This window comes from Haliaeetus leucocephalus, unplaced genomic scaffold (assembly GCF_000737465.1).
Source record: "Haliaeetus leucocephalus isolate CR32 unplaced genomic scaffold, Haliaeetus_leucocephalus-4.0 Scaffold473, whole genome shotgun sequence".
Taxonomy (NCBI): domain Eukaryota; kingdom Metazoa; phylum Chordata; class Aves; order Accipitriformes; family Accipitridae; genus Haliaeetus; species Haliaeetus leucocephalus.
In genome coordinates, this window is record NW_010972909.1 from 4,478,396 (window position 1) to 4,503,247 (window position 24,852).

A 24,852-nucleotide genomic window follows, 5' to 3' on the forward strand; every position below is an offset into this window, starting at 1 on the left:
CATTATTCCAAGCATCTCTAGAGCACTGAGACTTGTCAGAAAAACACAACTGTGTCAGCATTGTGCTTTTGCGGGGTGACATTGGTTCCTTAGCTGCTTAGAAGACAATTTGTTCGCATAAAGACAGGTCACCCTGTGCCCTAGAAAAGAGGCATAATTCACTCAGAAAATGATGTAGTCTTTCTGTTTATATCATTATACTATGGGTGCTGAGCTGAAGTCTGTCATGCTAGTGGTCTAGTACTGGGAAGAAGATGATGCAAAATGTGCCATCCACTTCAGAATGAGAGGGTTTTCTTTGGTTATTTGGTTGGTTGGTTGATTTTTTTCCCCTGTGGAAGAAGCCAGGCTTATTAGTTCTGTATTTGTTCTAGCAAGCATGGAGAACTCGGGACGTCAGTGCTTCATTGCAATACTACTCGTTCTTTAGGACCAGTGGACTAGTGCTTTCTTTCTCCCAAACTACTTTACACAAATTGCAAACCCAGAAAAAAAAAAAAAAAATAACAAGAGCATTCTCCTTTGCCAGGTAGGACTTGAAAGGGGAAGATTTCCAACTTTGGAGGATATCAGTGACCTAAGGAGGGATGAAAATACTATATGACACCATAGGCTCATGCATCCGCAAAGATACTTATTCTGTCCCTGCTCTTGAGAGATTACCACCATGTTTTCCAAAGGAAGCTGGGAAGAAACAGCGACACCTTGTAGATTTTCTCCTCTTGCTTGCTTGTGTATCATTTTCCTTACAGGCAAAAGAACAGGGAAGAACAGCACAGTCTTAATCAGTTAATTATATATAAATGCAGAAGAATACACTCCAAGTCCTTTGTCCTTTATTAAATTTATTAATTATTTTGGCTTGTGCTTGTGCTAGAGACCAGAAGCATTGTTAGAAACATTCATAAAGCACAGTAACTTTCTCTCTTTCATAGTCTTGCTTTGTGATACTTATTACTGGGACCAAATTGTGAAGTGGAGTTTTATGGGTTTTGTAATGCACAAAGCTCAACAATGATTTGCTGTCAGCTACATTTACCAGCTCCTTTCAGCAGATATTTAAAACCATTGCATATTTCTCTTTCAGTTATCCAGTTTGGCTTTGTCACACTCTTTGTTGCCTCCTTCCCTCTGGCACCTCTCTTTGCTCTTCTGAACAACATCATAGAAGTCCGGCTTGATGCAAAAAAGTTTGTCACTGAACTGAGGAGGCCAGACACAGTAAGAGCAAAAGATATAGGTAAGCAATGAAAAAACATGACAGTGAAGATAACGCCAAAAATTCCATAAGAAGGAAGAAAAGTGATAGTTAATCCCTTAATAAGTTCTGTTTTTCACTTACAGGAATTTGGTATAACATTTTGAGTGGTATTGGAAAGCTTTCAGTTATCATTAATGTAAGTATTTGATTACACCAGTTTCTAACCATGATCTTGGGAGCTTATATTGTGCCTCCAGCATAATTTAAATGTGAAGTCTGATTTTATCAATTGCTATAAAATACAATAAAATCTAAATTATCCAGTTCATTCTGGAAGTGTAAAACATGATTTAATTACAAATGAGATGACCATTCACTCTTCTCATTCTCTCTATCCTTGTGTTATATAGGACAGGAAGACTAATTCATATAAGAACAACTAATGAAGGGGATGTAAGCAGGCAATACCCCAGATAATTGATAAAGATCTACTTCTCATTCATACTTGTGCCTTTTTCTGTTACTCTGCTAGTATAACTGTTGGTATGAATAAAAAGGATGTAAATATAAAGTCCTGGATTCTAGGAGCAGAAAGTCCTTAACTAGATAGCATTAGCATTTGTTTTGTTATATACAGGTATGTTTATATCCCTAAACATAATTTCTCCTACAGAGTGAGCATTTCTGTAAGAGTAGCTTTTTTTTTTTTTTTTTTGAGTTAGGTTACATGCTCCCCAAGCTACAAAATCTTAATGGAAAAATATATTCTTTCATAGAACAAGAATGATTACAAGAACATAATGCATGTCTGGTATACAGATATATTATGTTTGTTGTTCACATGTATTTCTTAAGTAAAAATTTCCTGTATATGCTTTAAGACAAAAAAGACTCATGCCCTGAGAGTTTAATTATAATACTACTATCTAGTGGGGTTTTGACCCACAGGTTATAGAATCATTGAATCATTTAGTTTGGAAAAGACCTTTAGGATTATCGAGTCCAGCTGTAAAATATCAAAGATATCAAAGCACTTTAGAAAGGCAGATGATTGTCACTACTGAAGGGGAAACTTGTGCAGAGGGGTTATGCAATTTATCTAGTACAATAGCTTCCAGCACAACAGCACTCCATAGCAGTATGTAAGCTATCATTACAACTGGGAGAACTATAATGCCTCCAGAGAAGCAGTGTTGTTTGACTTGGGTGGAGCATTGTTCACTTATGGCTCAGCAGTTTCCAGGATTTAAGGTAGGAAATCATTGCAGCCCTGCACATACCCATAATTTTGCTGTCAGGCCTAGATTTCAGGTTTCCAGTACTGATCTGTGCTGGAGGAGCAAAACTCTGCAGCCTCTCAGTTTTATCAGAATACACTTTGCAGATTTATGAGCCTTGACTATTTTCTGTGTCAGACAAACTCTGAACATTTTTATTACCTGGGGATTCCATTAAAATATCAGTTAGCTACTTTTTCTTGACAGAAGTGTAAATATGGGCATACCCAATTTAAAAAAAAATACTGAATGCCCAGTTCTACTTCTCCATCTGAATAATATTGCTGCAGAAGACCTATTTAGCAAAATGTAGTTTTAATTGAATCTAATTAATTCTCCTTGATATGATCTAGATATTTCTGTATCTGATTCACTTCACAATTATACCAGTTTTATACCAGCATGAGGTCCATCGATGTCAGATGTGTAAATCCTGATGCACAGGGGAAAATGGAGGAGGACTACCTTACACTCAACGGGTTTATCTCAGATAACGCTGTGTAACTACACCAAATTATACTCCATGTTATACCAGCAAGCTATTATGTCTTGTAGTTTTTTAAAACTAGTGATAAACCTCCTAATGGCTCGAGGGTTGGAAAGAGCTGAAGAAATGTACAGTACATTAATTGCTTTTACTAGTCTATGCTCTAAGAAATATTCCACTTCCCTAGCTACAGCCTTCCCCTAGAGAGACAGAGCAGGTTACTGTGCATTTATAGAAGTATACATTCTGTAACAGGTCTGGCCATTTGACTTTCACTTCATCACCACTGTAGACTTCCTTAAACGTGAAAATTATCACCTGAATTAACTTAATATCTGAAACACATTAGACATAGATTCACGACGCTGTTGTTTGGTTGGGTTTTTTTCCTCTCTCAGGCTTTTGTAATTGCTGTCACATCTGATTTCATTCCACGCCTTATGTATCAATATGCATACAGTCAAAATGGAACCATGCATGGCTTCATCAATCACACGCTCTCATACTTCAATGTCAGTCATCTCAAGGCTGGAACACAGCCAGAAAACTCCCCGTTTGCACAGGATGTTTTATTCTGCAGGTAAAGTACTTCTAATGACAGTTTGCCTAGTCAACGTAATTTCTTTGGGTCTTTTGTCAGACAAAATTTTTCCAAGTGGGGACTGATAATATCTGCGCCTTTAAAAAGACGGTTTTAAGAGTACAGCTTTTAGAGTATCCTCACTGTATTAGAAGGTTCATAAAAGGTTTTTTTTCCAGTGCATTAAAAGGCAAAATAAACAATTTAGGCAGACTTAACTCACATTAAAAAATCCTTTCTTTATTGAAAGACATAACCTTCATTAAAAACAATGAGGTTTTAAAATGGACACCCACTAATTAGAACCAGGCTTTCTTTTTCTTTGTTAAGTTCAGTGTTTACTTGATGAGATCTGAGTTTTCAGTAAATTCTGCCCATCTTTAAAACCTGCACCACTCCTTGTCTGCATGTCTTATATTTCAGATTCATCTTTTCACACTGGGGAAACAAGGCTTGACGTCTTTAAAATTTGTCCAAAATGTCTGGTCCACTGCTCCTGTAGTGCAGATACCTATGGAGTAGTTCTAGTTTGCATGAGAAATCACTAACATGGTTCCAGGGCTCTCAAAGCAACCTTGCTTTTTTATAAAAATATGCAGAAATTTAAAGAGCTGTTTTAAGGCAGTACAACCCAAGGCTGTTCAAAGCTGAGCTCCTCGGGTCAGTACTACATTCAACAGCCTGCCACACCTTCCTTTAGGACTCCCTTGAAATCACACTGTGCTTAACATCTGCAATGGCAAGAAATCATCACAAAACTCGCTCTTCCATTTTCCTTGGGAGGAGAGCCTTCATTTATATGGTTTTTACTACATACAGGTCTTTAATTGGCCTCCCTTATTTTGATGCATAATATATTTGCATATGTTCGCTATCTTTTTCTGATGCATGGCAAGGTTTTTGAATCTAGTACTCCTGATTGATAGTTGCCATCTGAACCTGTCCTGGTTTTAAAACTAGTTTCACCTCTGTCTTTCCCAGTCTCCTTTCTCAAACTCAGGTCTTCACTCTCATGCTTTCATTGTGTGGTTTTACTCTGAGAACAAATTTTGGCTAAATTGCCAAGGTGGGGTTCTCAGAATCTTATCACCATATTCTCTCTGCACCCGTGTCAAAGGAAGAGCACAAAATCAGTTACCAAGCATAGCAGAACGATGATACAAATCTTACAGGGGACATTCACATACCATGTAGCATCAGATTGGCCTCTACTTGCAATACTGGTTTATTGAATACTCAGATACTGGCAGAAAATACTGCTAGTGTTGAAGATATTGTAAATATCAACATGTATTTTCTACTTAGAGCTTCAGAATTCTTCCTTCTTTCCTTCCATTCACTTGAATTCATTGCACTTGATAAATCTGTATTCAAAATACAGATAGAATTCTTATTAGTTCCAATGACCCCTACATTTCTGCATATCTGACATTCAGAGTTTCTTAAAGAAGTTGTATTTACAAAATAGAGATAGCTAAGGCAGCTGGAAAATTTTTATAGTGTTACCGTTAAGTTATGATTATTAGTCTTTTCTTTAAATCTGTGAGAACAGCTCTGAGCGTGACATAGAAGGCTTGTAACTAAAGCTAGTTAGGATGCACATTTTTGTGCTACCAAAATCTTTGTCTTCACATTAAAGTTGAGGAGAGAAAATATTTCAAATAAATCAACCATTTGGTTAAAACAAAACAAAACAAAATTCAATTAATTGTAAATATCTGCTGATTCTACCCTTCTAAAAAGAAATTCGTTTAGAAACAAGCAGCCACTTAAAAGCAAAGAGAGAAATTAACTTTGTGATTATGCTTCTAACAGGTGCTGTAAACTGCCCTTCAGAATGGTTCACTTCTTTTCACTGTTTATTTAAAGGATCATATTCTAGCTAAGTTCCTGAAGTAGCCAAAAACCTCCCCTTGCTTCTAAATGACTGCGAATTTCTAAATGTAGACTACATACCTATCTTCCATGAAATTGTTGGTTGCTTTTTTTTTCCATCCTGATTTTATTAGGGAATAAGAGGGTTTGCTCAAATAGCTTCAGAAGGGGTAGATGGAAGTTCTTCAGTGAGTCCTACAAATCAATACCCATCTTAGAGAATATATTAAATATCCTAATGTAATAATTTTCAAGAAAGAAGTCTTAAAGTTGGCATTATTCAGTGTAGTTTGTGCATGTTTATCTCCTGCTCCTGCACAAGCAAACTTTAATCATACTTGGGATCCCACTGATTTTAAGCAGGGTATTTATCTTACCCAACTACAACCCACAAAAAATTATGTATCTCAGTTCCTTCACTGGAAGCAGAGTAAATGCGGAGAGAAATCTGGCCTTCTAACTCAGGCACTGCCCTTGGGATTGCCTTTGGGACGTACCTACCTTCTTACCATGACTACAACAGAGGCTAGATGAGTGCACAGATAAGACTCCTAACTTTTAAGCAGGTAAAGAAAGAGCATATGACTCAGCACAGCCATGTCTCGGTGTCAGGAACTTTGTTAAAGGAATCTCTGCGGCCCCTTGGGAGGCGATCAGATGAGACTTGAGGGCAGACAGAAGGGAAAAAATAGGTCTCCAGTGCTTAAAGCTGCATGCTGTGCTCTACCTGCTGCTTTGCTTGTGGCAGACAGGGTAAAGCACCTTAAACCTGGGGCCTGTCCTCTGTCTTTTCTCAAAATGTTGTTCCCTGTGAGCTCTGCTATTGCCCATTTCAGTATGTTGCTAGGCGTTATTTCTTAGAATAATGTTACATGTAAGAATATGCAGCATCTCTGTACTTTCTGATAGACTTGTAAGTCTGTGCCCTGGTTTCAGCTGGGATAAAGTCACTTTTCTTCCTAGTAGCTGGTACAGTGCCCTGTTTTGGATTTAGTGTGAGAACAATGTTGATAACACACTGATGTTTTAGTTGTTGCTACGTGGTGCTTATCCTAAGTTAAGGATTTTTCATTTTCCCATCTCTGGCAGCAAGCAGGTGCACAAGAAGCCGGGGGGGAGCATGGCCAGGACAGCTGACCTGAACTAGCCAAAGGGATATTCTATACCATAGAATGTCATGCTCAGTATATAAACTGGGGGGAGTTGGCTGGGAGGGGTGGATCGTTGCTCGGGAACTGACTGAGCATTGGTCAGCAGGTGGTGAGCAATTGCCTTGTGTATCACTTGTCTTTTTTTGGGTTATACTTCACTCTCTTTTTGTTACCTTCCTTTTCATTATTATTTCTTCTTATTATTATTTTTTTATTATTATTATTATATTTTCTTTTTTATCTCAATTATTAAACTCTTCTTATCTCAACCCACAAGTTTTACTGGGTTTTGATTTGCCTCCACATCCCACCAGGGAGGGACGGGAGGAGTGAGCGAGTGGCTGCATGGTGCGAGTTTCTGGCTGGGGTTAAACCACAACAGTCTGTGAAATGCTTTTCTGCTCTCAGTTCCTAGCACTTTTTAATTTGTATCCCTAAATTAGCTTGTGTTTTCCTTCAACAAGCATCTCGATCCTTATGGATCTTCTACTCCACTGTGACTTTGCTACTGTCACTTTGCTATTTACCTGGTCTTAGTCACTGGCCTCTATTTATGGTGTCCGACTGCCAGTGTATTTGTAAATGTGTGGATTAACAACAGTGATGAAATGCACTCCTCAGATTAGCATGGATTCAACAGAGCCAAAATACAGGGAGAAGGGAATAATCCACACTAGGTATAAAAGTGATCCCTGCCTGATAACATCAAGTCCATGCCACTGAGAAAAAAAAAAAAGATATGTATTGCAAACAAGAAGCATATACTAAATGTTTGACCATGTACCAGTCTGAATGAGAAACAACTATGAGAGCATTTCTGTTCCATTATCAGGAAACAATTAGGAAAAGATGTCAGCAACCACATTCACTGTTTCTCATTATCACCCGCCTCATTTGAATGTTATCAAAATCTCAGCTTTGGACAGAACTATCACTGTGATAAAATATGGGGTATCTAGCTTGTGTCCCAAGAGACAGGCAACAAACACTGTCCCTTAAGCTGGAAATAAAATCTGTTTTTCTGTTTCTGGCAAATATGTTGGGAACAAGCTGACCTCTCTTATTCTTAGATTTCTGTGACCTCCGGAGATAAATGTGGTTACAATAAGCCTGCATTTTGCTCCTTACGGGCATTGCCAGAGATTAAGGTATCTTAAAAATAACCATAACAAGCCAGAAACAACTCTCCCACCGAACACCCAGAATACATTCTTTGAATATTTTGAGCAGCATTTTCTACAATGCTGTGAACTCTTTGACACTGCTTCCAAATAAACATTGCTGTAACGCCATTCTGACGCATAGTATTAGCTGTAATGATTTTTTTTCAGAGCAAAACGCCATTTGTGTAGCTGAAGGCAAATTAAAAGCAAACCTGCTAAGTTATGTGACATTTTTATTGGTTTAGCCCTTTTAATATTTATAAGCTGGTATCATAATGGAGTACATGAAAGCACGCTGATCACACTGAAAAGACAAAAGCAGCAGATACAGAGTCATTAAAGGGACTTTTCCGTTAAGACAGGTCTGTTCCACTATTCAGAAAATTTATAAATTGTCTTTGAATTAATTAATTTTCTTAATGCCCTGGGATTCAGCTCATCGACTCCCAGTGATCAGTGGTGGATTCTAACGTTTTCCCCTGAACAATTCTTGCACAGTCCTGCATTGCTGAAGCACTCCTTCCTTGTGACTCAGTCATGTTTTTTTCAATTTCTTGTCAAATACCAGATGTGAAAGGAAATTAAATGAATCAGTTTATTTAGACTGATTTGCAGTTCCACCTACATACACATCTTGATTTTTTCTACCAGTCCTTCTTTTTCCCCATGCAAAATACTTGTGAAATATGCTAGCATATTTCTCTTAGTTCTGGTTTCAGTTCAGTTTTGTCTAGGTCTTGCCCGGTCATCTCCATCCATCCTCACTTCCCCAACATTTCTCTACTTTCAGTGTGCATTTTTCTTTTTTCCCTCAGAACTTTTCTTTGCCCTATTCTTAAACCTCACTGGCTACTTCATATTCTTGTCCTTTTCCAGCAGAGTTAGAGTTGTTTACCATTTTGAAACACAATAGTCTTTGCAGCACCGGTTGTTTGCTGTTCCTAGCATACCTGCTGAATCAAATATTTTAAGAATGAAGAATTGAAGAGGTGAGGGAAAAGATGGTCTTTTTTTAAAAAGAAACTACCTGTAGAATATAGTGGTTAGAAAAGGCCCGGGTTATTGCACTTTGAAGTTCCATGTGCCATAGAATAATTAAAAAGGGAGGTGGGGAGGAGGCCCAGCTTCCTTGTCTGTAGCTCTGACAACATCTCCCTTCACCATAAATCATTCGCTAGCGTTCTGTTGAACGTAGATTCAGGCATCATAAGCAGTGTGATTTCCAGCAGAGCCAGGTGAAATTTCCACAGGGTCTGATGTCCTGCAACACTTACATAGTTTGTGAAGCTCAGAGTACATCATTAAATGGAAAACCCACCACAGTCGGTGACCCTTCCAGGTGAACCTGGGCTCCGTTTCAAGACTGGGATTGATTTATAGCGCGAGGCAAAATCCACAACAAACTCAGTCGTTTTCCTTGGCTTTGATGTTCAAGCAGATTAAATTCAAGGGAACTGACTCTGGCCCTCGTACACAGATTTGAGCAACACGCAGGAGTCCACGTTGTACAGAAAGGGGGAATGGCCCAGTGCAGGCACAGCATAGGACCAAACAGGGATCCTGTGTAAGACAGGACAGAGAGCTCGACTGCTGGGCATGCACCACTGAACAAAACAAATAATCCAAGGTCTAACACAGCCCAGATAGTGCTTCCGTAAATTAATACAGCCCCCAAATTAAAGTTGTTTTCTCCTCCTCTTCCTCCTCCCTCTCTCCATTGCGGGTTGTACGGTGTGTCCTTCGTCTCCAGAAGGTGCAGCACAGAATTATATTCAGCATTTCAGACTGAATTTCTTCAGGGGGGAGGGGGGGAGGGGGAAGAGGGGCGGGATGTAGTGGGGGGGTGGATTGTAAATGTATAATTTAACGTGCAAAACCATATGGATAGAACCTGAAGGTAATTTTGGTAAGCGCACCTGCAAACTGAAGCTGACAGATTTTATATATGAACATTCTCCATTATCCCCTGATGGAGGCTTTTCCACAGTCTAATGAATCTTACTGTCAGGAAGGGTTTTGTGGTATTCAAAACAGATTTTCCCTTTCTTAATTTCATCCCATTACTCCCAGTCAAACACTGTGAACAGCACTAAATTATCCCTTTCAGTCCTAAGGGCACAATTTGTGCATGGTTATCATGTCCAACTGTGGCTGTTGCTTACCAAAGTGGAGCAATACATGTGCTCTTCTTTAATCTTTTCTGGTGAGTCAGTCTCCTCAGCCCCTGGATCGTTTTGCTGAACTGCCTTCAATTTATTGCTATCTTTTCTTTTTTGTTTTTTTTCGTTTTTTTTCCCTTTTTTTCCTTCTGAAATCCCCACAGCTGAATGGCTGAATGCAGCATTCCAGGTGTGGCTTTACCTGAGCTGTTCAGAGAAGAGCTAATACCCCCCCAGCACCATCGTGCCTTTTGTTTGTACATCCACAACTCATACTGCCCTGCTGCCTTATTTCAGACTTGTGCTAACTTGCTGGCCACTGTAAGCTCCAGGCTATTTTCATTGCACTTTCTTTCAAGCGCTGTCCTTTTAAAGATCCTTCAATTGTTTTATTTTTAATTATTTTCCATTTCCCCAGATTATTCTCATTGTGTTTCCTGTCTGTATTTCTTATTGCTTTCTGTGTTTCCTGCTATTTGCAAAACTTTCCAATTTAGGAGCATCTGTGACTTTTATTAGCCTGTTGTTTGCTTCCAAATGATTGATGATAATACTAAAAGCATCAGTCTTTACACCAAACCACTAAGGCTCTGTTTTATCCTGTCTAAGGCTAGACAGTTAATTTAGGAAGTGCCTTTCCCATGGCTCCCTCTGTCGTTAATGCAAAGACAGGAACCACCAAAGTGTGAGTCAGATTTTACGTGGCCTGAATTATTCCCTAAATTAATCAAAGTTTAGGTGAGATGAATGCAGGCTTGTCTCCTTTAGCCTGAAAATGCCTTGGACTATCTCTATGCTTTAATTTCAACACTTCATTCCCTGTACTCTGAGATCAATTTAACATTAACAAAAAAAAGGGGACATTTGTAAATCCTGGAAAATCTGGAAATTTCCAACATTAGAACAACGTTCTGATTTCGGTTACAACTGTGAAAACCAGACTAAGCTTGTTAAATTCAGTGGAGATAGTCCAGCTCTAATTCTGGAGTTGTATTTCATAATAAGGGTTGAAGTAGGAACATCTGGAGGATTTGACTCTTTAGGTTTTGTGATTGGAAAATCATGTTAATCAAAGCAATTGCTGGAGGAGGAGATTGCTGGAACTGTGTGATAACTGAGCTGTCTCCATCGACAGGTTCAAAGACTACAGAGAACCACCTTGGTCCCAAAATCAGTATGAGTTTTCTAAACAGTACTGGGCTGTCTTATCTGCTCGCTTGGCTTTCGTTATTCTATTTCAGGTAAGTCTGTTGAGTTGCGGCAATTTCAGTCACAGAAATATCATAATAGATGGATTGAAATGCATGGGCCAAAGCAGCTCATGGCCAATAAAGCTTTTCTGTTTGCAAATACCCAGCTCGAGGTGCTTGTACCCAGCCTGCTGAGGTGTCGGTGGGCTGCAGCACAGGTTCTCCCTTCGGAGCACTGTGGCTTCCTCTCCCTTGGTGGAAGGGAAGACCCACAGCTTGCATTAGCCCCCGGCATTAGCAGGGACCCCCAAAATACCCCAGGCTCTTGAACATTTCAGTTAAGTGGACTCTGTCAGCTTTTATACTCTCAGGGGCATCACTTGTAAAAAGCACTTAAATGCTCTGTAGGCTTGTTAAATGATGTTCTTTACCCAAAGCAAGAAATAAGCAGAAGTAATAAATCTTCCCAGGTCTTTTGCTACTTTCTACAAGTAAATGGAGTAAATTCTCCCCGGTGGGGAGATTTTATTGGCAAGGGATTTGCTATCATGGCTTCCTTCCCGAATGGCAGAAGCCTTCTGCTCTCCTCCGCGATCTGGGATCCCTCCACGGTCAAACTGGGCCCACCCCTCATATTGAAATCTGCCTGTCTTTTCTCCTCACCTGCCAAATATTCCAAAGTGTGACTGCGAGTCTTGCCTGGTTTATATTGCCCTCTTCTGCTTCTTTGCTCTGTCTTCAGTAATTTTCCACCACAGGCTGCAAAACATTTGAAACCAACTGGTTATGCTGGGCTTCAAATAGCCTGCCTGTTGTTCTGCCAGAGTACATTCCCTGGTTAATTAGCTCCATTGTCTCAGATGGGGATGGAAGGTTCATGCTAGTAGCCTTGTCAGCAAATGTTCTCACACATTTTGAGGCATTACACAACACAGCAGTTTTCAAAGCATTATCATGATAATATAAACCCCAAAGCATAATTTATGCATAAATTTCACAAACAAGCAAAACTTTTTGCTCAGTCTGCGTCCTGCCTCTGTGTTAGGACTCTCACCTGTAATGAATGACCTTGACACTTGAGGTTCAGGGTTGTGGCTTGCATGCTGCCATAGTGTAAAAAAATCCTGTTTGTCAGCAGACAGAAGGATTTGAGGACAAAATGACGATTAAAGTTGTCTGCTCAGGCCACATTGGAAAGACTTGGGTATGATTGTGTTGGAGGATGCTTTCACTGATATTGCTCTTATAGTAATGGATTCTGAACTCAGTCTCAATGAATTTGATGTTGAGAACTGAGCACCTTTGGACGCCTGTAAAGAATAAGGCTGGTTTAGCTACTTAGGCCATGAATCATTTGATGAATCCAAGTCCTTTCCCATTTCAAACCTAACTGAAGCATGTGTTTAATTCAGCCTCTCCACTGAGGGGGGGAAGTTGTGCAGAAACGTGAGCTGTTTCTTGAACTAAGCCCTTACTCAACTGCTTAATGCTACATGCTGTCAGCAAAATGGGTTTGATACCTGCCTCATAGCTATAGCAATGGTTTGGTTTTGCTTTAGCATGGGTATTTTGGATTTTTCGTACTTGCTTCACCCCTGTTGCCATGTTTGCAGAACTTGGTGATGTTCCTCAGTGTTCTGGTTGACTGGATGATTCCTGACATCCCCAAGGGCATCAGTGAACAGATCAAAAAGGAGAAGAGCGTGCTTGTTGACTTCTTCCTGAAGGAGGAGCATGAAAAACTGAAGCTGATTGAAAGCTTTATCGCACGTGACAAGCAGAGACGCAAAAGTGGGACCAAAGGCGAAAGGATCCGGGCTGCCAGCTTCTGTCAGTTTAACCGAAGTCAAAAAAGCAGCTTTGCCTCCTTTAGCTCACAGCACACAGAAGTGTGACTCCTTAGGGAAGGGTAACATACCAGGCTTACCTCTGCAATACCTGCTTACTGTGTGACGTGATTCTGGACCTGGAGCAAAGGAGGGCGAGCCGGTCAAGGAAGAGACAGGGAGCAAAAAGGAGGCATCTTTGGCTTCCTTAGGAACTCCATCTGTAAGGGTCTCTTACATTTTATACGCTCTATCTGGGCTGCAGCATTTTCAGACTTTCTCAGTGCAAGATGAGGGCTCTATTGTAGCTGTAGCTGGTCCTTGCGGTGCTGCATGTGAGTTGGGTGGGCGCGCAGGAATTCTCCTCGCTCATGCAGCCTCCGCGGTAGGACTGCAACCGTCCCTCTTCGTGCAGACAGTGGGGCATGGGGAACAGAAAGGACATTCCTGCTCTAGTATCTTTTTTTTGGCAGATCTGACCGACCGTGGCGGAGTGCGCACAACGCGTGGTCTCACGGCTTGTAGCTGCCAGTGGATGGTTTATAAACTTGGAGTCTCTAGGAGTCATTGTGCCTTCCTGATGTACACTGCCACTCAGTGCTGTCTCTGTAGAGCATGCAGGGCTGTTAAGGGCACAGAGCTGTGGGAACAGAAGGAATGAAAAATCACTGAGCACTTTCATCTACAGATATATTGTGTTTTGCTTAGCAGGAGCTTGAATGCATGTGCTAATGAGCAGAGAGGCCACAACATATGCATCAGAATGAAGTAAAGCTGCTAGAACCAGGGAAGCTCATTGTTATTCATTGTCCTGAACAAAAAAACCCCACCACCCTGTATGTTTGAGTCTCCTCTCACTTAGACTGGGAATTCAGCCAGTATCAAGAGGAATCGCGCCACTAAACCAACACCAGTGCGAAGCTTATGAGTGAGAATGGAATCAAGCTCTGTAAATCATGTGGCATTTTCATGTACCTTGAGTGTAAAGTAACAAAAGTTGCTGCTGATGTGCATTTACTGTAAAATAAAATAATTTGCAGAACCGCATTTCATTGGAAGATAAACATACTCACTAACCAAGCTTTAATCTACAAGCATTTAATGAATAACTTTATTCTGTTATGACTGCAAATAAAACTTTCTTAAAAAATCTGTTACTGTAGATTCTGTCTCTAACCTGACTTCAAATTCAGAGTCTGGATAAAAGATTTTCTTCTTATTCTGTCTTCTCAACAATGCTTTCAAAACCATCAAAAACACAAACCAAAAGAAGTGCTTCAGTTTCAGAGATTGCATACAATAAGAATGCTCTTTAACATTAAAATGGTATTTCATAAATTTCTGAAGCCTAAGAATTTCATTGTTCTCTTAGATGGAAAGATTTTTTTTCTATGAGAACTTTTGGTAATTTAATGAGAGATGTGAAAATAATTAGAGGTTTTTTTCATTCAGTGCCTAAACTAAAGAAAATGAAAATGGGAGAACTGTTTCAGAGTGGGCTGAAATTAAGTTTCATTTTAGAGTTTCATTTTTAAAATTTTATTTAGGGTTATTTACCCCTTCTATATAGCAGATCAAATTTGAAATGATAACGTCAACATGAATAAAATTGCAAATGTTTAACTTTGTTGAAAAAAAAGTCTGACATCTCCTAATGTTTTCTTCTTTTTCCCCTGTCAAAACTAATTTGCTGAATTTTAAATGAATTCAGAGAGAATTCTTCCCCTTTCTGAAACTGTTTTTTTTTAATTAATAACAATTTGCTAGGGTTATTACCCAGATCTCAATTTGATTATATATGCTCAAGACTACAAATACAGCTTGGAAATGTGGAAAAATGTGTAGTATTACAATGTTTCACCCCTTTTTATATACATATTATCTAAACCAAGCTATTTGAAGAGCTCCTGACACAATGTACGGTGTATAAACTATTGACTGTGTATATATTTGGTGTTTCTAATTGATTGAAATAGATAGGAAAATTATAGGAAAATAGTCATCTTCTTAAATACAGTTTAAGCTTTTTCTTAGTATAAATACCTCACGGTCACCTGTGGTTGTGTGAACTACATCCTTGTCAGGCCCAAAAGTCAGGTTATTGCATCTTGGGGAGGCTCAGATGATGGGATTTGTATGACCAAACCCTAGCTATTAAATTTTGGTAGGTTCCTTCTGGAGTCACCTGAGGGAGAAAGGTACCACCAGCCAACTACTCATCCCAGCTCGATACTGCTGTCCGAGATGGGCAGATGAATCACCTCGGAGGACGCTGCAATGCAGTGGGAGTCCTGTTATCTGCCTTTTAGATTGTCTGCTTGGGCTTTAGGTTGCAGAAGACCAGCATCTAATCTGAGTCAGAGTGCTTAAGATGTTTAGACCACTGAAAGAATTAGCGACTGCTAGATTCCCAACTGATCATGTTTGTTTTGTTTTGTTTTGTTTTAATTTTGCTAAGTGCTGGAATGAATATCTTTTTTAGGAATTTGTCTCCCTGCTGGAAATCTGTGACAGGGCTGAGACATAAACCTTGGTTTCCCCCCTCTAAGATTAACATTTAAATGAGGGCACTGTATGTCCTCAAAAACAAATTGTCTCATTTTACTTTCAAAAGACCAAAAAGCCTCGATGGGGATTCCGTGGTCTAGTATATTAAGGCAGTCAATGACATCTATTCCCTCGTTTATACTAGAGGGTATTCTGGTGATGGATTTGGGCGTTTGGAACTGTCTATGTTGTTGTTTGCAACTCTAGTTGATTGAAATGCAATCTATTTTCTTCACTCCAAAATGCCTCTGATGGGGAGAAATGTTATGTTTCTAAACAGTAGAAATAGCAGTCATGCCAGACCTTTAGGTTATCATAATGCTCCTGTTCTTTTTCCAGGTACATGGGAGTGCATGAAGAAATAGGTTTAGAAAGAGGATTTCAAGTTGCATGACATCCTCTTTTCCAGTAGCTTGTTTGATGAAGGATATTCAGAGTTAAGGATCTTCTTAAATAGAACCATTTTTGTACACCCTCCCTCTACCCAGGAAATACCCTCTTGTCTTTTTAAAAACTGTGAGTCACTCAAAAACAGTCAGAAAAATGCTATCCCAAAGTTGAATGCATTAGGCTGTTGTTACACAGAATTTCCATAACAAGCAACTGAAATGCTTGCTATGGTCCAAAAATGATAATGTGTTTCTAAATTTCCTAGCAAAAGGAACTAGAGAAGCCAGCAGATGTACACTGATGCTCTGAAAGTTCTCCTGAGGTTTATATATTTCACCCAAACAAGGCTGGGAAAGCGGCATAACAGCAATCACGGCTGACGTCCAGATGGGATCTACCATGATATCACAAACAGGACAGACAGCTCAATTATCTTTATCTGTGCTATGGTTTCTATTTTTCTCTTAAACTTGAGAGTTTCATTCACTGAGAATTCCTACACGTTTGGTACTTGACTCAGGTGCGGTCCCTGAGGACTGCACCCTTTGTTACATTTCTATGGCAACCTCTGGATTCTCCTGACACTGCTTCCCATCAGCTCCTGTAATTGTAGATCACTGATCTGGCATTCATTCATTCGTTCCCAGTTTCTAACTTATCTCTTTTGGACAAAGCAAGACTTTATCTGATCCCTTTTTATCAGCATGATACTTGTAAGTCTACCCACAAAGCAACCCCTTAACCATAACTTGTGTCTCAGAAGCAGAGAATGACCGTTTCAAGAAGCCTGGATGGAAAACCCTCTCTAGGGAAAGAAGAGAACAGAGATGCAAGTAGAAACACAAAGGTAATAAAACCGGTGAGCTATTGTCCCTTCTTGCTTTAGCAATGAAAACCAGCTAAAATCTCTGCAAAAGAAAGGGAAAAAGTAAGCAGAGAAGAAATTTCATAGATGTTTCTGCACATTTAGTTCAGAATTTCATAGCCCTTTGGACTGTTCCAACTATAAAGTGAAACCCCCAATTAAAACAAACAAGCAAACAAATGAAACCCTCCATGCCTTTGTGTGAGTAGCTAATACCACGCTGAGTACTACACCTAGTCACAAACCACCAAATCCACACTCTAGGCTTCATGTGGAGTTGCATTAATAGGAATGTACATAATTGCACATCTAACCAGAACAGTGTGAATAAGACGTAACAAAAGGGAGGAATGAGACTTGTATAAAGCCTTAACACTGATGTAATGGGATGTGACCTTGTAACAATCAGGCAACGTAAGGTGTGTCCACCTCTCTGTGGCCAGCAGAAGGTCTTGGTGAGTGAAAGACTTTGCTGCTCCATTTACTACAACTTCTGCTATGGACTTTTGGTGCGGAGTAGTTTCAAACAGCTTTCAGAAGTTATTCAGGAGAAGTAGCTGACCCAGATTGAAGGGGGGTCCCTGCTCCTGAGTCCTGCGATGTTTAAATGCCATCAGTTACAAAATCCACCTGCTCCGTGCATCCAGATGACCCCTCTCACAGTGGTTTTCTCCAGTTTTAAAGAGGTTTTTCAGGAACTGTGTGAAGCTGGAGGAATGTTAGCCCTTTCTGTCATGCAGACTTGTCCATTTTTTTTAATCATCAGCACTAGAAGCCTTTTTTGTGATGGGTATCACTGGCTTTTCAGTCCTCAGCATTCTCAGTATGTAGAAAATGTTGCTATCTAGACATCTTCTGCAATTTGATCTTTCATGACACTCAAAACTAAAGAAATGTAGTCCAGGAAGAAAAGGGAAGCCTATGTGGAAGTATGTCTGTTAAATTATTGCTTGGAAATATCCAACTCAACATGCACAATATTTACCACTGTTAGCAATAAACTCTTCTGACTACAATAATATAACATCTGTTGCTGTTATGCAGTCTCACCCTTTAAATAGGCACAGATGGTCTTCCTATTCCCCGTCTGGTCTAATTCTTTTGCTTTTGAGAAGAAAACACAAACCAGTTTTGTTTGTGACCTATTCTTGTAGGTAAATTCCTCCAGACCGTACACTGGTTAAGAGATCTCATGTGTCCAGTAACACAAGACTTTCAGATATACCACTAGAAAGTGCCTTTATTGCACTTAGAGGTATGGAGAGAGGAGGAGGATGTATACCCGAACTCCCAGTTCTTAACTTGTAAAGGACATTGATACGTGGTTCATCTGAAAGGCCCATAGACAATGGAGGCTGAAGAATATTTTTAGCAAGAAATGAGTATAGATTCTATGTGCTTTATGTGCAACCTTTTCCAGGAAGGTTCTGCTTTAGTTATTTTTTAAATGTGTTTCAACCCTTCCTAAATCCCTCAGTACTACCCAAACTCTGAATATTCCCTACAGTTCCCATCCTTTAACCATCATCTGAAAATGTACTCAAATATTAATTGATTATTAAATTATTAATCACTGCATTAATTAACAGGCTGCCTTACTGCCTCATTCACACCACCAATGGAATTGTTAAAATTATTCAGATTCCATAACAACTCTTGAGACAGCCTGATAACGCACTTTATTCATACCTAATGATCTAATGAAATCTTTTTATTTGTCTGTTTTCAGTCTGATTGTCAGTACAATTCTGCAGCTTTAATTTTCCTGATTCTTAAGAAAGTAACTAACAATGACTCTTCAACTCACACGTACAGTGTTCTCTAAGCTATTCCCACTGATGTCCTAGTTCTACAGATACAGTTTTAATATGCAAAATGATTACTATCATAGGATTATATTATGTCTGTCTTTAATGTGGCCACCTGAGACAAGAACCCCAGAGTCAAACCTTACTGGAACTGGTGGAAGTCCTTCTTTTGGCTTCAGTATCCCCTTGATCAGAGAGTGTTTCTTCTATGCAACTCTGCATACAGCTTTCAACCAGTTAGGGGGAGAAGTAAGACAGCAGTGAAAAAATGTGCATCCACAGAAAACTCTTCCATTGCTATGATCTTCAGAGAGTCCCACTATGTCAATGCTATAGAAAATGTGGGCAGTCAGCAGTTTGGGATTTGACCCTGCATTTTCCTGAGATGGGATCAGTCTTCAAAATTGACTATTGACTTCAAAATTTTGTCTACATATATACTGATGTCTTGTTAGGGCTAGCTTTAGTAAACTTGATTTTCAGAAGAGTTATGACTGTGTTTCCATGCGGCATGGATTTAAGGCAGACACAACTATGAATCACTTTTGAAAACTGTGATCCTTGAGTTTACCTATATAAGGAATTAAAAGAAGAATTATTTTATGAATGGTATTCGGACGAAAGAGGAGGTAGTACGTGATACTGTTATAAATAACATAATATAGGTAAGAATCAAAGAATATTGATCTACAGTCTAATTAAAACTATGTAGTTTACATAAAATACACAACTTCTGGTGACAGGGGTGCCTGTTAACCCATGCTATAGTGTTTGATTTCAGCAAGTTCAGAGAGAGAATAAACAGGGAAGCAATGTGATCCATCAATTTGGAAAGGCTATTGCAGCCCCTCTAGCTGAACCACGCATTTTTGGGAATGACTGTTCTGAGAATGAAAGTCATGCCTTTAAAACTAGAAAGAAGCTAGTTAGGGAGGTGGGACCGGGGGAGCAGGAGAACAGCCCCATGAAGCTGTGAGAATAACACTGTTCTCCTTCCAATAAAGGTCTCTGCACGCTCTTTGTTAGTAGACACATGCGTTTCAGAACTTACCGATATTGTGTTCCAGTCCATAGCCTCATCCCTTGCTGGAGCTCCGACTACATAACAGGATCAGAGGAAAAGACTCACTAGAATGTTTCTAAATTTTACTGCGCAAAATGTCTTGGTCTGTTTGGTATAAATTGCTTTTCTTTCATGGACTACTAATGCTAGATGAGCCTTGATAAAAATACTGGTATTGCACAAGTTTTAACAGTTTCACTTGAAATTCATAGACAGGGGAACAAACTGTACACTGCTTAAAGGGGAATTACTGAAAGAAATCACAGCCCTACCGGAATCTGACCCACAAGTTAAAAGTCTGCTTCTTGAGTGATTCCTGACTACTCTGCTGAATTTTATGCACAAAAGACAGCAGAAATTCAAGACAAAAACTGTGGAGGTTTTAACTGCAGAAATACAGATGGAACTTCTAACATTTTTTACCTGGCACTTAAACAGAAAGTTAACCCTTTCCTAACGAGCCAATCCTTAACAGGATTGTTTTTGAAAAACTTTTCCAGTCGCCACTTCTTTAAATAAGGGACAAACAAAAGTGACAATAATGTTATCTTGAATCTTACAGGTGTGGTGTTAACTCTCCTCCAGCATCTAGTATTTTAGCTTCTTTTCCATGTGTTCCAAAACTTTTTTTTTAATTATTATTATTTTTAAAAAGACAGTTACATATGACTGGTGTATTCAAATCTCAGCTAATTCCATAAAACACCCTTCTGTTGATACTGGGAGAGGGTTTTTACTTGTTGTTTTGCTACATCTAATCTTTTGAGAAACAACAACATATTTTCATGAGAGTTTGGAAACATTAAAGGTCAGTAAGAATGTGAACCTATGAGGATATTTAGATCTAGAAGAGTATTCTTAATGCCAGGGCTCTGATTAAGAGACTGGAGAAGTGGGAGATTTAGTTTACAAAATGTGTACTCTATCACAAAACTAAAATAAATCAACTGTAAAGACTGGATTAAAAGGTTTGTGTTTGTTTTTTTTTTAATAAGAATAAATAAATATACTCATATCATGATTTGTTCATTCAAATGCCATGTAGAACTGGTTCCAGTAGATGGAGCAAGAAAGCAGAAGGAAAACAATGCCACACACCCAGGGTACTCAAAGGAGGTGGACATGGTCATGAGGCTGGAGGTGAAATGCACACATGTTCCTAAAACACGCCTCAAATCATCAGCAGAGAAAGCACTTTCAAAGCTACTCCATGGAATCAAGTTCAGTCAGAAATACTTTTCACATAACTGACACTGACAGGAGTTTTTCCTTGGAATTGGCTTAGTAGATGAAGAAAAATAACCACTTGGGATTTTCTCCAAAGCCAAGAAAATAGATTAATTATAACTGGCTTGTTATTCTCTTGGCTTTAGTGGAGATTAGGACAGCTTAATCCGTCAACAAAAGCTAATGCTGTGAAGAAGTATTAAATGAGACAAGCTTTACATATCCCATACGATCTTCAGCCTCTTATTTTCCACTGCCTCTCTCTCCTGACTCTGTATGGTACCTCGTTTACAAACGGGTCACGCATCACGGTGAGCATCAGTGCTGCAGGAAAGGTGGCCAGAGGCCCCGCACAGGCACGAGCCAGCTGAGCCACGGCTCCTGGGAGACACTGCAGCACCTCGGGAGCCAAAATAACACCCAAATCACACCATTTAGGGCGAAATGACGGTTCTTTTTTATTTTTTCTTTCCCTCCTCAAGAAGTTAATATCTTCTAGGAAAAAAACCCAAACCACTTGTTTTGGTGAAAATGAATGAGAAGAGCTCTGACTCGAATCAGTGATGTTTGTTTTTTTTTAACTGGACCTATTTATCACAGAAGCCTCCGGCAGCCGGCCAGCAACATCCTCGAGGCCTGTGTCCCGTCACCGGCCCAGGAAATCTGTGACACCCGGCTTAAGGGAAAGGGGAACATCTGCGAGCACGGCTCCTTCCCCTGCTGACATGAGGAGGAGTGTCTCCTTCCTCTTTCAGGCTTGGGGGAAGTCAGCCCCTCTTCTTCTTGCTTCTTCCTTAATTCCTAAAACTGGGGCTTAGCCCTATGCAATCATCCCAACGGCAGGTATTTTCCACGTAATTTCCACAGAGGTCTTTTGACAGCAATAGTCAGCTTGACCTCACTTTACAGCTTCATCCCTCTGTAGTTGCCTGAGTTTCTTTGCCAAAATTGAGCCAAGCAAGCTATTCTGAAATCTACATTAAAAATTGTGGTTAATTTCCTTAAAAAATGACTTAGGAAAAAAAAAAACCAACAAGAAAAATACTGCAAAGATGCTAAACTCCTTTAAAACTCCCTCCTTTTCAAAAGGTGGTTTTGACTGAGACTTTTTGTCTGCCCGTCCTTCCCAGACGGGAGGAACAGAATGGGAAGAGGTGCTGGTGCTGGTGCTTGACTGGAAGGCTGCCTTGAAGCTGTGGCTGGCCATGCTGTGACCAGTGACTCAGGTGGAGCACCCGAGCAGTGGAAATGTTGTTCCTGTGCTGGGGCTTCCATCCCAGGGCCAGCAGCAAACCCCCGCGGGTGCCAGGGGTGCTGCGGGGAGCTTTATATCACCTCCTGATTTCAGTGACATGCTTTTGGGGCTGCCCCCCCAGCTTCAAGGTACTCAGCTGTGATTTGTGACCGTATGGACATGTTGATGAATGTCCATGTGAAGTCAGGCTTACATCAGCTCCAGCATAGGAGGGTCTGTGCCTGTAGTGCGTTATAGACAGCAGTGGTCCCTTCTGCTGCAGGTAAGCCCAGCGGGTTTTCCTTTTGATAAATTTCGACCAATTTCTTCCCCTTCACCAGGTTCAAAACCCTGGGAAAAAGGCAATGACTCCCTTGTCTCCTACAAAACAACCCATTACTAAGATGTGTCTTCGAGGTCTGATGTGATTCTCCGGCATGTATCTGCCACGAGCAGAGAGCAAGCTGAACGGTCTGTTCTCCCCTGCAGCTGCGTCTGGAGCACTGTGTACGAGAAAGTCAATGGAAAGGTGTAGGGATGTGCCCCCACACCAACCCACGCTCCAGGTGTGTATGCAGATACACACTCATACACATTCCTATATTGCAGGGGCGAGGAGTGTGGACATCGGATATGAAAAAGTAAACACAGCTCTCCTCTCCACTCTCTTTCACTCCCCCTTTCCCTTCAGTAGAAGACATCTGAGTGAAGAGACCCAGCATATCAGGGAAGGGAAAGAGCTGGGGAGACAGGAGACTGCTCACATAGTGTTCTACAGCTGCTGGCTGCCACTGCAAGGACAAACAACTGCATGAAGACCTTCCCAAGCTGTACAGGACCATACCTTCTGTCCGGGACTGGAAAGGCAAAACAGTGAGCAAGAGATTTGGGTGAAGACCAGACAGATGTCTGACACTATTAATTAGGCTATATTTGTAGAAGCATCTATGTCTGGACATAAACATTTTTCCATTCCAAATTGTCGCGTGGTTAGTCATTCCGACATCAGTGTCTTGCAGAGCACAGCCTAGCAGAGCACTGGTGGCACATAGAAGAAGCACAAGGGGAAAGCTACTGAACAAGGATTCTGCTCTGAATGTCCGTAAATAATTTTTAATTAATACCAACTTGGGGAAAAAAAAAAAAGTATTTTGCTTGTAGATGCTTTATGATAGGAAAGGGTGGGATTTGTTAAATAAATAATTCCTTCTGAATTAGTCACCAGGTCTAATTAAGAGATACCAAAGGGACAAGGAATCAGAAGAGAAAGTTTAAAGGAAAATCTAGCTAAAACATAAGATAAAAGTAGTGTTTGGGGATATCAAAATAAACAGCGTGTGTGAATGTTTTTCTTGGGATGAGCCAAGGGAAATATTTTCCTGGGGTTTGGCCCATACAACATGTAACAGATGAAACCAATCTGGTTGCTCTTTTGAATGAATTACACAATTAGTGGATAAAAGGAGATACAGTTGATGTTAAGTCTGAATGTCATTTGAGCAGTAATACCTTGCAAATCCTGATGTTTGGGACCTGTCTTATCTTATAATTATCTTTCTTTGTTGCTGGTGTAACTCCTTTGACTTCAAGGGGCTCACACCTGATATCACCTGTTTGAAAGTAAAAGACACTGATTCCCGGCAAAAATTTTAGATGCTTTAGATCTACTGGCAAGACGGCTGGAGGATTTTTCTCTTCATCTTAGAGATGCAGTTAACTTCTCTGATCTGTTTCTGAGGAAATCTATTAGTCACAGTCTTCCTCTTCAAGCCATCCAGGCAGCCCAGTGGATCCTCTGCCCTTATGATGCTGCTAACAAGGTTTGCCTAAAGCCTAATGTGTTTCATTCCAACAGCTAGTAAATGGCTTAAAACATGCACGTGCTGGAGGCAACGCATGGTTTCTCGGTACAGCATCACGGATATGAAGACCAGACACCCCTTTTTAGTGACCACCTGTTCTTCTCTCTCTGATGCTGTCATAAATCAGCCACATAAACAAAGCAGAGGTGAGACTCTCACTCAAAAATCCGATAAGAAAATCCAGATCCCGTGCTCTCTGTCACTGCTGAGACACACTCCCCGTCTTTTCCTGCTCCCTTTCTGTGTAAACCTGGGGTAACTTCAGTTAACTTTGACGAACGACTCCAGCTCTACAAATGAGATAAAAGAAAACAGAAAGTGAAGGCGGCATATAAGTGTGCAAAATGGCCGTGTGGCACTTGCTGAACATTAAATGCAGAAGAGGCTACAATACATCGTTGTGCTTGGACACAAGTTTCTATTAAAATACAAAATTTGGTTCTATTTGCAGTACAGTTTGCTACTAACATAAATCTGTAGTGTTACTGAATTTCTTAACCCTACTGGTTGAGGAAGGATGGTTTTTTAGTATGTGCTTGTGCATATCCATGGTTTGTGTGATTCTCAGACACAAAGCTACATGAAGCTGGGAGGAGGTTTGGGAGCTTATACCAGCAACACATGAACAAAAGGTGTTATAAAAACACTGTAATGATCAAAAAAGCCATGCATTTCAAGTTCAGGAAATTAAAAAATTACTGTTAAATATAAAAGAAATTCAAGAATGCTAATGAAAAACATCCAGTTAAAACATCTTCAAAATCCTAGCTCTACAGGAGAAAAAGTATGTATAAGATATATTGCATTTTAAGACAATTTCTCTTAACGTGAACACTGAAATGTACTAACGATAATCATATGACTATTGGATAAAACTATAACTGCACGAACTTGCACATTCTCAAAAAAGTCATTCTGTACTTAAGAGTGAGAACAGATCTCCTGCT

General features: G+C 40.0%; 1 protein-coding gene across 1 annotated transcript in view; it reads left to right on the top strand.

The window, feature by feature from the left end:
- The window catches only part of ANO2 (anoctamin 2, calcium activated chloride channel), a 188,908-nt gene extending 175,930 nt beyond the window's left edge, over positions 1-12,978 (top strand). Inside the window, exons 21-25 of the mRNA XM_010575440.1 lie at positions 1,088-1,240; positions 1,345-1,397; positions 3,364-3,545; positions 11,029-11,134; positions 12,697-12,978. Of these exons, the coding sequence (XP_010573742.1) occupies positions 1,088-1,240; positions 1,345-1,397; positions 3,364-3,545; positions 11,029-11,134; positions 12,697-12,978 (776 nt within the window). The remainder of the gene's footprint in view (positions 1-1,087; positions 1,241-1,344; positions 1,398-3,363; positions 3,546-11,028; positions 11,135-12,696) is intronic.
- Positions 12,979-24,852: the final 11,874 nt, after the last annotated feature.